The 12,611-nt window shown below is 38.8% G+C and overlaps 4 protein-coding genes across 8 annotated transcripts in view; 1 reads left to right on the top strand and 3 right to left on the bottom strand.

The window, feature by feature from the left end:
- Positions 1 to 16: 16 nt before the first annotated feature.
- hprt1l (hypoxanthine phosphoribosyltransferase 1, like) lies at positions 17 to 3,868 on the bottom strand. Its single transcript, XM_026311404.2, has 9 exons — positions 3,525 to 3,868; positions 3,056 to 3,162; positions 2,603 to 2,786; positions 2,314 to 2,379; positions 2,210 to 2,227; positions 1,955 to 2,037; positions 1,197 to 1,243; positions 607 to 683; positions 17 to 505 (listed from the first exon to the last, which is right to left on the bottom strand). The coding sequence occupies exons 1-9, from the start codon at positions 3,540 to 3,542 to the stop codon at positions 458 to 460; spliced, it is 648 nt and encodes a 215-aa protein (XP_026167189.1). The 5' UTR covers positions 3,543 to 3,868; the 3' UTR covers positions 17 to 457.
- Positions 3,869 to 4,459: 591 nt separating this feature from the next.
- On the bottom strand, positions 4,460 to 8,571 carry psmd7 (proteasome 26S subunit, non-ATPase 7). The gene is made up of 8 exons (XM_026312295.1): positions 8,414 to 8,571; positions 7,893 to 7,984; positions 7,241 to 7,333; positions 7,049 to 7,146; positions 6,863 to 6,943; positions 6,488 to 6,579; positions 6,052 to 6,250; positions 4,460 to 5,092 (listed from the first exon to the last, which is right to left on the bottom strand). Exons 1-8 carry the CDS (start codon positions 8,485 to 8,487, stop codon positions 4,835 to 4,837), a joined length of 987 nt encoding a protein of 328 aa, XP_026168080.1. The 5' UTR covers positions 8,488 to 8,571; the 3' UTR covers positions 4,460 to 4,834.
- On the top strand, positions 8,540 to 9,569 carry LOC113133467 (dynein light chain roadblock-type 2). Of its 2 annotated transcripts, none has more exons than XM_026312296.1 (4): positions 8,540 to 8,610; positions 8,858 to 8,933; positions 9,014 to 9,181; positions 9,282 to 9,569. In XM_026312296.1, exons 1-4 carry the CDS (start codon positions 8,608 to 8,610, stop codon positions 9,323 to 9,325), a joined length of 291 nt encoding a protein of 96 aa, XP_026168081.1. In that variant the 5' UTR covers positions 8,540 to 8,607; the 3' UTR covers positions 9,326 to 9,569. The 2 variants fall into 2 exon arrangements, with proteins under 2 accessions (XP_026168081.1, XP_026168082.1); XM_026312297.1 differs by lacking the exon at positions 8,540 to 8,610 and adding an exon at positions 8,611 to 8,671.
- Positions 9,570 to 10,536: 967 nt separating this feature from the next.
- LOC113133155 (genetic suppressor element 1-like) overlaps positions 10,537 to 12,611 on the bottom strand; it is a 33,690-nt gene continuing 31,615 nt past the window's right edge. For 3 of the 4 annotated variants that reach the window (XM_026311752.1, XM_026311754.1, XM_026311753.1), the window contains exons 15-16: positions 12,492 to 12,595; positions 12,194 to 12,331 (exon numbers count right to left, since the gene is read on the bottom strand). In XM_026311752.1, coding sequence (XP_026167537.1) covers positions 12,194 to 12,331; positions 12,492 to 12,595 — 242 coding nt within the window. Of the gene's footprint in view, positions 12,332 to 12,491; positions 12,596 to 12,611 lie in introns of all 4 variants that reach the window. The other variant, XM_026311751.1, reaches the window with a different exon arrangement.

A 12,611-nucleotide genomic window follows, 5' to 3' on the forward strand; every position in this document is an offset into this window, starting at 1 on the left:
CAAAAATTAGACAGACTCCAGGTTTGGTCATGTTTATTGCTGTGAACAGGTGGAAACACCAGGTATGAAGTAAAACATACAGTACATTCCAAGTTAGTCATTTAATGGCATAATGAGCAGAGTATAAACCCAAACAAAAAAAAAAAGCCTACAAACTAATCTGACAGCTCAACGTGTAGGATTTAATGTTCTAGAGCAAATTAATCATCTCCAAGATACAACTGCAATTTACAGCGAATAAATAAAACATAACAACCAAAATATACAGAATAAATCCCACTTAGTCAGCAGGGGGAAAGAAATGTTCTTCTTGAAGTTATTTACAGCCCACAAGTCATCTTTTGTGGATTCTTATGTAGAAAAATAAATAACATTCGAAACACAGCAAAGCTAAGGAGAGTCATCACAGTGGTCCTAGTCTTCAATTCAGTCATCAGCTCTGCAGCACTTCATCTGCTCACATTTTGTACTTCTCCTTAGCTTGATCGTTTAATATGCAGATATGCTGAAATAAAACCAAACCAGAGGGCAGTGATTTATTATTAGTTTCACTGTTTTATGTTTGTCTACATTTTTCTGTGGCGTATTCATCTGCAGTGAACTTACACTGAGATCTCTGAAGTATTCATTGTAGTCCAGGGCGTAGCCCACCAGAAAGGCATCCGGCACCTCAAAACCAATGTCTAAAATAAATATCCAGATATCACCAGCGTGAGTCATACAAAGAAAACACATAAGTACTTTTAAGTGTGGAAGTAAAACACTGATCTGAAAGGAGATCTGGAACCATTCAAAGGCTGTAGAGTAAACTAGGAGACACTGCTCTTTTACTTTCTGTAAGAATGTACTTAAGCTGTCAGTGCTGTATAGTGGAAAGTCAAAGTGCTTATAGGAACAGCTGTCCTTGAGGGACAATCTTAAGAGATTATCCAAGGCAAACCTAAAAGCATTACATAATCAGAGTGTGAACAGGGGGTTATCAGGCATGCATGGCCAGTATAAGTGGCCAGCTTGGCTACATTTGGAGTAGATTTTCCTGAAACGAATATTAATCCTGCATGTAAAACACAGCCTTAATCACCAGCTCTTTAAAAGGGCTGCACATACATGAGTGACATGCATCCAATGACCTCTACCATACTATATACTACACAGAAAAACATATGTTGGTGTAAACTGAGTAAAACAATCCTCACAGTCTGGTCTGTACCCTGAACTCCTCGGGGTCCTCTTCACCAGAAGGCTGAAATGGAAAATTCAAGATGCATGAAAGAAATGCTTATACAAAGATATCCAACACTTTTCAAGAGCTCAGCCATATCACTTTCCAACAACACTCTCCAGGTATTCAGAATAAAAACCAAATACTAAAATGTATGAATTGCCCTGGGTGCTTTGAGTATTTAAAATCTACTCCTTCAAGTAAATTCTTATTTAGCAGTCACTATTTCAGAAAAACAGGAACTATTTACATATCTTGATACAACTATGGCTGAGGCAGAAACTGTTTGTCTATGAGGGATTTAGATAAAGTTGCTATTTCAGGCAGAATGTTATTTGAATAAATAGGTTGGGTAAGAACTGTTATTCACAGGCACAATACATATTGTTACGACATCCAAGCAATAACACAAAGCTTATCATTATCCATTAAATAAAATGCAAACCAAAGTGCTGTCTTTTACTGTCATCACCAGAGGAAACACATTGCTTCAACACCATTTCCTTTTTCAACCAGCTAATACATCAGAGAAATGGCCTCTACAGTACAGTTAACAGTGTGGCAGATTAACTCTTAAGCTGCTCTGTCTCTCCATCACATCTCTAATACAGTCCCAAAGGACAGTGTCCATTAGGTAAGAGCACGCTCTCTGAAGACATACCAGCCACTTATAATGGAGGTCTAAAATTAATCTTATAGTTCTGGGCTGTAAACCTGTGTGATGCTGCGTACCTCACAACTTTAACCATCTTGGGATTACATTCACTCAGCAGGGAAAGAAGCGTCTGCATTGTCCTTCCCGTCTCCACAATATCCTTTTAACCAGGCAGCAAACAGGGAGTGGTCGCAAAAAGATGGAGGCATAAACAAGAGAAACGTTACTTCAGAACATGAAGTTCATGAACATGCTTTTGTGTTTCATATTCACTTTGTTTGACATCAGTAAATGATGTCTAATATTCCAAATAAATCACTTAAGTCACATACCTCCACAATCAAAACATTCTGCAGAAGAAAAAGTGAAGAACAGTTAATGAAGCATAGACATCTGCACAAATATCTGTTTTGTACCTTCCTGTCCCATGACTAACCTTTCCTGAGAGACTGGACAGCTCATCCCCTCCTATGACTTTGACTCTGTTTGTTGACTTGTCATTCTAGGGGACACAGAGGAAACACCATTATCCATTTCCAATGCAGCTTGGGAGAGCCTCATCATTTCTGTCTGACATTTTCAAAGTACATGTGTCTTGATTCTCCACACTACAAACTCTGCAGTGTCCCATTTCTGATTCAATAAAAAAATGTTCATTTGTAATTTGTCAAGCCCACAATGTCTGACGCCAGCACAGTGAGAAATGGACAGAAATGGCAGCTTACACAGTAGCTCTTCACTCTAATGAAATCCACCGTCAGAGGGACTGATTTATCGCTGTTTTGGTTCAGTGCCTTAATGTAGTCCAGGAGGTCTGCGAAGAACTTGTATCCCCCTTTTAGCACGCACAGAGCTACGATGTGGTGTCCCCCCATGTCCCGGATTATGTCGCGGGCTAGACGCTCAGTCCTGGACCAAAGAGAGATGCATGTCTTATAGACAGGGACATCTTCAACATATTATTCCACTGTTACATTTCAGAGCACTGCACTGGACAGTCAGCCGCTCCCTTCCAAATCCACATTCAAATGTACTCAGGATGTAGGCTTCAGTGATTTAGCAAAGAAATACAGGAAAGTTCACTAGTGCAATGTACCTGTCACCATGACACAGTGAGGCCCAGAGAGCCAGAGAGTGAGTGGCAGATGATGTAAAGCGTTTGTTCCTGAATGGTTTACCTGTCCATAATGAGTCCATGGGGGATGATGACCTTGTCCAAATCGTTTTCATAATGTCTGGGGATGCAGAAAAGGTCCAGCTCATAGCCTTTCTCGTCATCAGCGATCTGGAACAAGAAAGAGGACTAGTCATCAATTCGGCTCTGCGCAAAACGATTGGCAGGGACGGATACCGTCTCCCAAAGACGCATTTTAATCAAAGTGAAGCCATTGCTTTCCTGTTCTGCTCTCCCCTGGCAACACCGAGCCTCTCAACCACCTGTTTGTCCCCGCACACACATGAATGACGAGAGATTTAGGGTCAAAGAGACTCTAAAGACTGAGGAGGCAACGCAAAACTGAAAACACCGACACTGATTGGGAGGCTAATGCCACCTGCTGACTAGCACAGCAGGGCCGGAGTGCGCGGCGCACAACCACACCCTGAAGTGGACAAGTTGTCAGAAAAGCGAGCCAGCGGCGGACTCACCTGCAGGTAAGAAGCCATGGTCGGTTCGGTTCAGTCGCCGTGAGAGATCTGGGGAGTCATGCTCGGGTCCTGGCAGGGAGTGGAGGCGTTTGTGGACCAGAGGAGGTTGCAGGGGCTGCTCTCTGCGAGCCACACATGCGATGCTCCACAGCCGGGATTTAAGCCCTTTACGTCAGAATCCCGTTCACCTCCCCAATAATCTGATTTGCCAGACACAACCTGATCTTAAAATGCGCCGCACTGGTTAGTGCCGCTGCTGCTGTGAGCACGGTAGCTGTCACTGGGAGACACTGCGAGCAGGGTTTTGGAGAAGTTGCAGATGACGCAGTTTCAAAAATATGACGAAGACAGTTCCCACCCCCTCCCAAAAAAAAAAAAAAAAAGCCAGGATAAATTAGAGAATTTAGATGCGTCCTCACTGCTGGATTAAATTACATCACATCTGATTTTTTATTTTTAATGATCTGGTTTCCTGTCAGCCTGTTATATAAGGCAGTGTGTGCAGTCTGTCGTTCCCATTGTGATTCTTATTGAAAACACTGCCCTGTTGTGGAGCTTCTTTGTGCAACACCAAGAGATTAAATCCGTGATCCATGGCCACATAGGATAAAACTATTTCCTATTTGTAATGTATAAACTGAACAAGTTCAGAGACTTTCAGGAGAATCTGTAACAAGACTGCAGCATTTAAACCTGTGACTTTCTTTGTTTCACTGTCTCATTTGAGTTTTTATGCTGTGGGGCTCACATTTGACATGGTCTGTCCAAAGAGCTGAGAAGTGGGATGTGTGTATGACTCCCAAAGCCTCTCACACTGCCTGGTCACTCTCTCTCTACAACTCCATGTTCAGGGTGATCTCATATCTATAGCCATGGCTGTTACACAATTCACCAAGTGTTTTCAATGTGAAAAGATCAAATAGAACAATGACAACTGCAAAAACAACCAATTTTTAATATGATCCCAATTTAATGAATGATGCAGAAACAACTTTTTTTTTCTCCACCTTAGAAAAAAAAAACAGTTGCTGGTGGTGTACAAACACCAGGAGCACGGCAACTAGGACAACAGAATAAACATGTTCTCATAGCTCAGAACACCAACAACGCAAAAGTCATTTCTGTACGGTAATAGTCTTTATGGGTGCCACGTGTGAATGTGAAGCCAAATCTCAAATGACACCATTCCCCATATAGAATCCTACTTTTAGACTGAGACCCACATACAGAGCTGTGACTGTGGGCAGAAAGTAGAACACCATCCAGATGAAGATGGCATGATTTGAGAAAGGACCTTAAAGAAAGAGCACTCATTTTTTCTTTTTCTCATCTTTCTTGGCTCCATCCACTTTCTCCTTGTCTTTGTCCTTGTCATCTTTTTTGTCTTTGTCATCTTTCTTCTCTTTCTTGCCTTCCTCTTTTTCCTGTCCTTCCTTCTTTTCAGCATCTCGGTTGGAAATCTTGTTGTTGATCAGGTTGTGCAGAGCCACCACAGAGCGAATGAGTGAGGCCAGGTAGACCACCAGCATCTGGTCGTTGGTCTTTAAGTAGAAAGCTTTTGTGAATTCCTGCAAAGAAAAAACACGGAACATTCAGTGACAGAAAGTCAGCCAACAACACAAAAAAAAAACAAAAAAAAAAAAACAACAATGAACTGTACCTAAATAAAATAAAGTGTCATAAAGTGACAAAAATGTCATAAAGTGCAAAATGATTTGGGTTTTTTTTCTTTGTTTTTTAAGAAAAAGCACCACAGAAAATGGGTAAAGGACTAAATTAGAATTTGTCAGACATGAAAAGAGCAGGCAGGCAAGGTCTTATGCATGTAATCATAATTTTGGTTTATCCACTTAAAACTACAACTTGCTTTGATGGTTGAGTATTTCATCAGTTGATAAAGTCCTCTAAACGACTACAAAATATGATTATACATTTGTGGCACATTATAATTTTGATACAACCTCTATTAAGCAAATACCAGCACAGTCCCAGTCACAGTTAGTTATTTAGTTAGTTTGTTTCTTAGTTGTAAACTACACCAATGCTGTCAGCATTTGGAGGCAAATGTTCATTACCTATATTTGACTCACTTTGCCCCCAGTGGATAAAATGAAAAGCTGCCCCCCATGCATAGATTCAAGTGAAAAGGGAACAGATTTTTTAAAATTTATTTGATCTTTTCAGTTACATTAAACCTAAGATTCCTATCCTTTCACTAGCGTTTGGTTCTCTGTTTCATCCAAAGATGTGCAGTGGGTGAAAAGAAAATCAGTAAATAGAGCCAACTTTGGAGTTTGTGATGCCACTGCCTTACAAAAAAAAAAAATTTCTGACAAAGTTGTCAGTATGATTCATGACAAAATTCTTGTAGTTTTTAAAAAGCTTTCAAATTCACAACAATAATGTCTGTGAAGTGGATATAGCTCAAAATAATGTGAAATCCGGTTCACTACAGTTCAACAAATAATTTGTCTACAATAATTAGTGTAAAAATGCACTAGATGCACCTCAAACGCAAGAAACTTACCAGTAGATTTACATCTGGCAACAGGTTGAAGACATCTTGCAGCTGGTAGATGATCTGGTGGTTGATGGGGAGCTTGCCTGCTGCCACTCTCTCCAGGTAAGAGCGGATGTCTAACAGCTTTGAGTTGAGTCCCTTTAGGCCATGAACCTGGTTTGTGATGCGCTGTGACAGAGTGCCTACTGTGGTATCTTTGATATCTCTGTAGTCAGGACACAGCCGCCAATAGGCAACAGGACATGAGTATGTGTGTTTACTGTACATTCTTTGTTTGAGCTGTCACTGTGATCATTCTTTCCTGGTTGTGTATGCATATTGGCAATTATAGCGAATAATACCATAAGTGCATCATTTATCCCCTGTAACCACCATTATTTATTGTTTTGAAATTAACTAACAATGTGGATATAATGAAGGTTTCTGAAGGTTTGTCTAGTACCTAAGCAGGTGCTCCACTCCCACTTCCTCTGCTTCCTCTGCACCAATTTCACTGGTGACATGTTCGAATGTCTTGGATGTTGGGGTGCCATCCTAGAAACAGTCAAATGCCCATTGGAACAAAAATTCAATCTTATATCTAAAGTAAAGTTACTTTTTGAACTAAATAATCACATCTCAAAACATTTTTGTCTTTAAATAATTTGTGCTTTGTTTGAAATTATGTTACAGTTTTAAGTTATTACTTTAGGTGTAGCAGGATGATAAGCCCTGACACTAAACTGTGTAGGAAGCACACCAAAGAAAATTATGAAAAACTGTTTTCCAGCACATTTAGAAAACTGGTCTGCCTCAACACAATCCATGATTCACTTACATCATGTATTTCCTCCACAGAGATGTAGGCTTCTGTAGGTAGACCAAGATCTTTGGGCTTCACATCTATAATGACTAACACCTGCCAGGACAAAAGCAATATAAAAGAGTGTGTTATTAATATATATTCATAAGGATGAATATGAGCATGTTGTCTACTTTAAGCATAAAGAAAACAGTCACATACTGAGTTGGCACAGTACTGCTTGATGAGCTCATTGATGGCAATGTCATTCTTGTGTAATTTCGGTCCTGTGTGGTACCATCCGACTATTCTTTCTCTAGCTGAACACCATGGAAGGCAGTAATTCACAATTATGAAATAAAGGGATCACAGTAATGTAGAACACAAACTAATTAAATGTGATAAGTGCCTTACCATTAACTTTCTTGAACATGCCGTACATGTTCTCCAAGTAGTCATGGTCCAAGAACCATACTGAATCATCCCTGTCATCCTCATCAAATGGCACTGGAAATAAACATTGAGAAGGATTTTAAAAACCCAACAGAATCTGTCTGTGGCAGATGTGAGCATTAGAATAATTTAACTTCATATTAAACTGTAGCACTTATGAGATCACAGTAAAATGCTGTCTAATGGATATTAAAGGGAACCTACACTCATTTTATACACGACAAATAAAAGATAGGATACAGATAAGATAAACATTATTAATCCCAGAGGGGAAATTAGGGAGTATGGTATGTATGAAAGTATGGCAGTGGATTAAAATGGCTCTATGAAGGGAGCTTTCCAAATCTATTTTATATGAGATCATTTGGATTATCTAACATATACTAACAAAACTATTGAAGATGTTTTGAATCAGCAGGCACAGTGATCAAATGAAATGTAATTTGCCACTGAGTTTGATTATGAGAAATACAAGACCCAGATTTTTGTGACCATGTTTCAAACTAGGAATTAAACTCAGTATACCTCACCCTCTTGGGTGACCCCCCCCCTATTTTTTACTGTTCTTTGCTGAATATGTTTCACCCCCAGATGCTGTCACCGTGACACTCACCTGCGAAACTGTTTGAGACGTCAAGAACTTTTTTCTGCCATGATCCCAGAAGGACACCAACCACTCGCTTCTGATTGCCAACTTTTCCTATTCTGTAGAACGAAGAGTGAATTGAATAACAGTTTTGTCATAGTTAAAGCTCACAACTCACAAACCTACACTAAGACATCAGTTCGGTTGCTACTTTAAGCTAAGCTAAGCTAAATCTCCAATGAAATGAATGACGAAATACTATAGAAGTACACATACTATCGAGTTCAACGCCTAATCAATCGCACTGTGTGACTGATTAATTTGTGACTTTAACATATATTGTTTGCCAACACTGACTGGGTAGCGAACAAACTGATTTCAGTGAGCTAACTAGCCTCATACTCTCTGCATTTACTTTGAACGGGGCTCTGACTCAGCAGAGCTAACCTTAGCTTAGCTTATCTTAGCTTAGCAGAGACGTTACGCTTTTAGGATATTTTAAGTTCCGGCACTGGTAAGGACTAATCACAAATATTGCTCTTACTGACCTGTTAAAATGGTCAACCACGCTAAGCAACACCAGGGGATGAACGACCACGTTTTCCACCGCTAACTCCGGCATCTTTGCAATGAAGATAAACTGCAGACAACCCACATCCACACAATGACGGCTACGCTGCACATCCGCTTGCGCCTGACGTAGTTTCCGTTTCTCTTGGCAACTGAGAGACGCGCAGAGAAAATGGTATGACCCAATTTAGCGTTACCTGCATTTTTCACGAATATAGCCATTGTATTGATAAATGGTAAACTTAGTAATGCTTTGATTAATGCTCGATATCAAAAACACTACAATTATATTAGTTTTGTTTCTATAACATGGTAAAATGAACTTGACTCAGCGTCATACCAAATTAATTTTTCTGCTGTATTAGCACTGTACCATAATGTCATTTTATAAATAAATACGTTTATTCTTCTATGTTCTGAAGGCTGAGGTTGAGGAAACATTGAAGAGGATCGAAGGCCATAAAGGTGTGATTGGAACAATAATTGTCAATGCTGAAGGTAAAACAAAAAGCAAGTATATCCAGTACAGCAGATTTCTCCAGAACAGTATGTTTACGGTTATAGTCTGTGTCTTTTAGGTATTCCCATCAGAACAACATTAGATAACTCCACAACAGTTCAGTATGCAGGACTTCTTCGCCACCTCACAATGAAAGCCAGGAGCACAGTCAGGGACATTGACCCTCAGAATGACCTCACCTTCCTCCGCATCCGCTCCAAGAAACATGAGATCATGGTTGCACCAGGTGAGTGTGTAGTAGTTAAACTGGTAATGCAAATATTGTTTTAGAAAAGAAGCATTTTTAGCTTTCACTGCATTTAAAGGCTTTATCTTTGTCTGTGCAGAGAACGACTTCCTGCTGATAGTCATCCAGAACCCATGTGAATAGCTGCTGGATATTTCCAAGAGAATATGTATTTGGTTTGTCACATGGAGACACATGGTATCCAGGCAAAAGATCTTTTTTGCCACTGTGCTGAGCAGTATGTTGTTCCATGTATTGCATGATTCCTCTTTTTCTATTTAGAACACAAGTATTACACTTTAATCTACATGGATGCATTGTTTGTTTTACTTGTATGTCTTTGTGTTGATTTTAAATGAGTCTGTGGAATAAAGCTGCTGATAAATTCTGCAAGACTCAGTAAATCCTACTTGTTTATTTTTGTTAATGTACAGACATGGTAATACAGTCCATATAAATGAAAACAGAAAAATAGAAGAAATACAAGAAATATAGATTCTATACAAATCATATATAGACATATAGCACTTACCTGTGCATTGGAATCACCTTCATTCTCAAACTAAAGACAAATATTCTTTCAGAAAGCTTCCTGATATGTAAAAAAAAATAAAGCTGATATAGAAAGTAATGATTATGAGACTGTGTGAATGAGTGTGACTTGATTTCACCAGCCCTGCTGTTTATGTCACCATCATCCATCTTCTGATGCAGAGGCTCATTAATTTGTAAGGCAAATTAACTATCCCCTTCACTGACATTTGCGAGCAGTAAATAAATATTTAAAAATATTTAATTATTATAATTATTATATTATTATAATAAATATTTATAAAATTAAATTCATGTATAACCCCATGTATATGTTAAGTTATGAAATGACTACAAGTAATGGCATTCTGACAATAACATGGTGGTACAAGCTAATGAAAACCACAGAATTTTGTTATTAAAACACAGTAAACTCTCATTGCAATGCTGCCCTTTTAAATTTAAGTGAGTGAGTGAGTGAGTAGAAGCTTTGTGCTCCATCAGAATATCTATTCTAAAGACAGTTATCACTATAAATTCAGATATTATAATTAATAGATTGAGGGTCTGACATTACAAGTTTTTTAAGATATTCATTTGCCAAGCACAGGTTTCAAGAGCAAAGAAAACAGTCAGTAATTACTCAGAAGCAAATGCATTAAAAGAGTCAGTTTTCATGAGTTATGAAACTCATGAAATATTCATGAGTTCTTCAAGTTGTTGTTTATCTCAACCTGAGTAAATGCAAACCCAGACAATTGTTAAATATTTATCAGAAGTGAAAACTCTAGCCCTCCCCAGATATATGTCAATCACAGATAAAACACATTTTACAAATATTTTAATGTAAATTTCCATCAGAATGTACATCAATATATGTTAATAAATAATTCATTGAAATTATACAGCCCAAATTACATAACTGAACAGACTGAAAACGTGATGCAGGAAGGGCATGTGACTTGGGGAAAATGCTACTGTAGTTTGTGCTTTAGGAAAGGGTTCCTGGAATTTGAATATTTAGAGACAAACAATGTCACAACATATTTGTGTGATTAAACGTAAAATAAATCCCACCCAGAGAATGTGTAGTTAGTTACCCACAGAGGAATAGTGTCCTGCTGCTTATTTCATACATAAACAATTAGAAATGTGTTTCAGGTTCCCATAGAATATCAAGTGAAAAGATACTGTTTATTAGTTTTGACATAGTCCTGAAATGGACCTAAATAATAATAATAATAATAATAATAATAATAATAATGATGATAATAATAATTTGGCTCTTATGTTTCCTTAACACAGGCATTTAAACTTAGTTTTGTGAAATAATGCCATAAGAAAATCACCTTCAACTTGGTGAAAAGATTTGTAAGGCTGGACAATATGTCTAAAAGTCCTATGGTCTTACTTAGGTGATTCCAATATCTAACAAAGTGTATAATTTTGCAGAAGTTCTTCATCACAACTTGTACCCTCTTTTGCAGGCATGTGTACGACTTAGGACACAAGCTGTGAGTAAAACCATCTAAACCATAGTTATGACAACTTGATGATGTTCTGAGACAAAGACTGATTTGTCATGTTATGTTCTATCCCCATTTCACCATTGCCCACCCCAAAACATTGTGAGATCACATAACATATTTCACATACAGCTGTCCTAACTTCCTTCATTTTCTAAACATTTTATTATTCTGACCAGCAGCAATTCAAGCAAAACGTATGGCTTCCCACAAGAAATGGTTAAAACAATAAAATATACAAAATTCTTTGTCTATCACATTACCAATGGGAAATTTATTAAACCTCAAAAAACTTAATTGATACCATTTGCCACTATATAGACATTATCTTTTAGATGGTTCCTATCCTCTGTAGAAACATTACCAGCACATAAACGGCTTCATCTGTCAGATAGAGTACTCAGTAGACGCTACAACATTATACCACACAGGGGACGGTCAAGTATTTCCACCAATCCCATTTCAAGTGCATCCTGTCATGTTTAAGGCCTGAGGTGTGCTTTGATTCCTTGACTCAATATTCATTCGCTGAGCTTTAACCAAGTGACCACTACACACGACACTTGGACTTTCTCATTGCTGTCCAAAGAGGCTACAGGTTTATGCTAAGTGATACATCACATTAGCATCGATCAATAGTTTATGCAGAAATTGATATGAGCTAAATGACAGAAAGTCTTTAAAGCTGACTCAGGGACTAGAGGAGTGCTTAGCATTACAAAGATGCTGTTTCACCTACACAGTGTTGTTACAGTCAATGGGCAGAACAAGAATGAGTGGGGATGCCCATAGTACATGGTCACCGTGGATTACTGATACTGTGACAAACATGGCAATTGACTCAGTTTGATTGGTTCCTTCAAGTGCTTCAGGTGCAGAAAGTGGTCCAATGCCAGTCCTTCTTGTTCTTGTTACTGTATCAACAGTGAATCCGTCAGAGGGTTGGTGTCAGAGGTCACCTTGGTGTGTGCCCGTTCACCTGCCCTCTGCTCCAGTGAATGTTAGGTAGTGTCAAACATCTCCTGAAGTGCTCGAGCTGGGCCTGTAGTCTCTCTCTCTCTTCTCTCACTTTCTGCCTCTGACTCACCAGCTCCTGGCAAATGAGGGACAGATCCATTACAGAACCAAGACTTTCTGCACTAAGCTGCATCACTTACAGACAGCAATACAAACGCAACACAGGAAAAGTCACATTACAATATGAATGTACACAATTCTGTTGGAAACAAAAGGGTACTGATGCAGATACTTACCCCCATAGTGAGAGACAGCTGCTCTGCAGTTCTGGTCAAATTATAGTTCTGTGCTTCAAGTCTTTTACACTGACTGTGAAGAACCTCTCTCTCCACACTCCAGTCTGTAGAAACACACAG

Source organism: Mastacembelus armatus, chromosome 6 (genome assembly GCF_900324485.2).
Source record: "Mastacembelus armatus chromosome 6, fMasArm1.2, whole genome shotgun sequence".
Classification (NCBI taxonomy): Eukaryota; Metazoa; Chordata; class Actinopteri; order Synbranchiformes; family Mastacembelidae; genus Mastacembelus; species Mastacembelus armatus.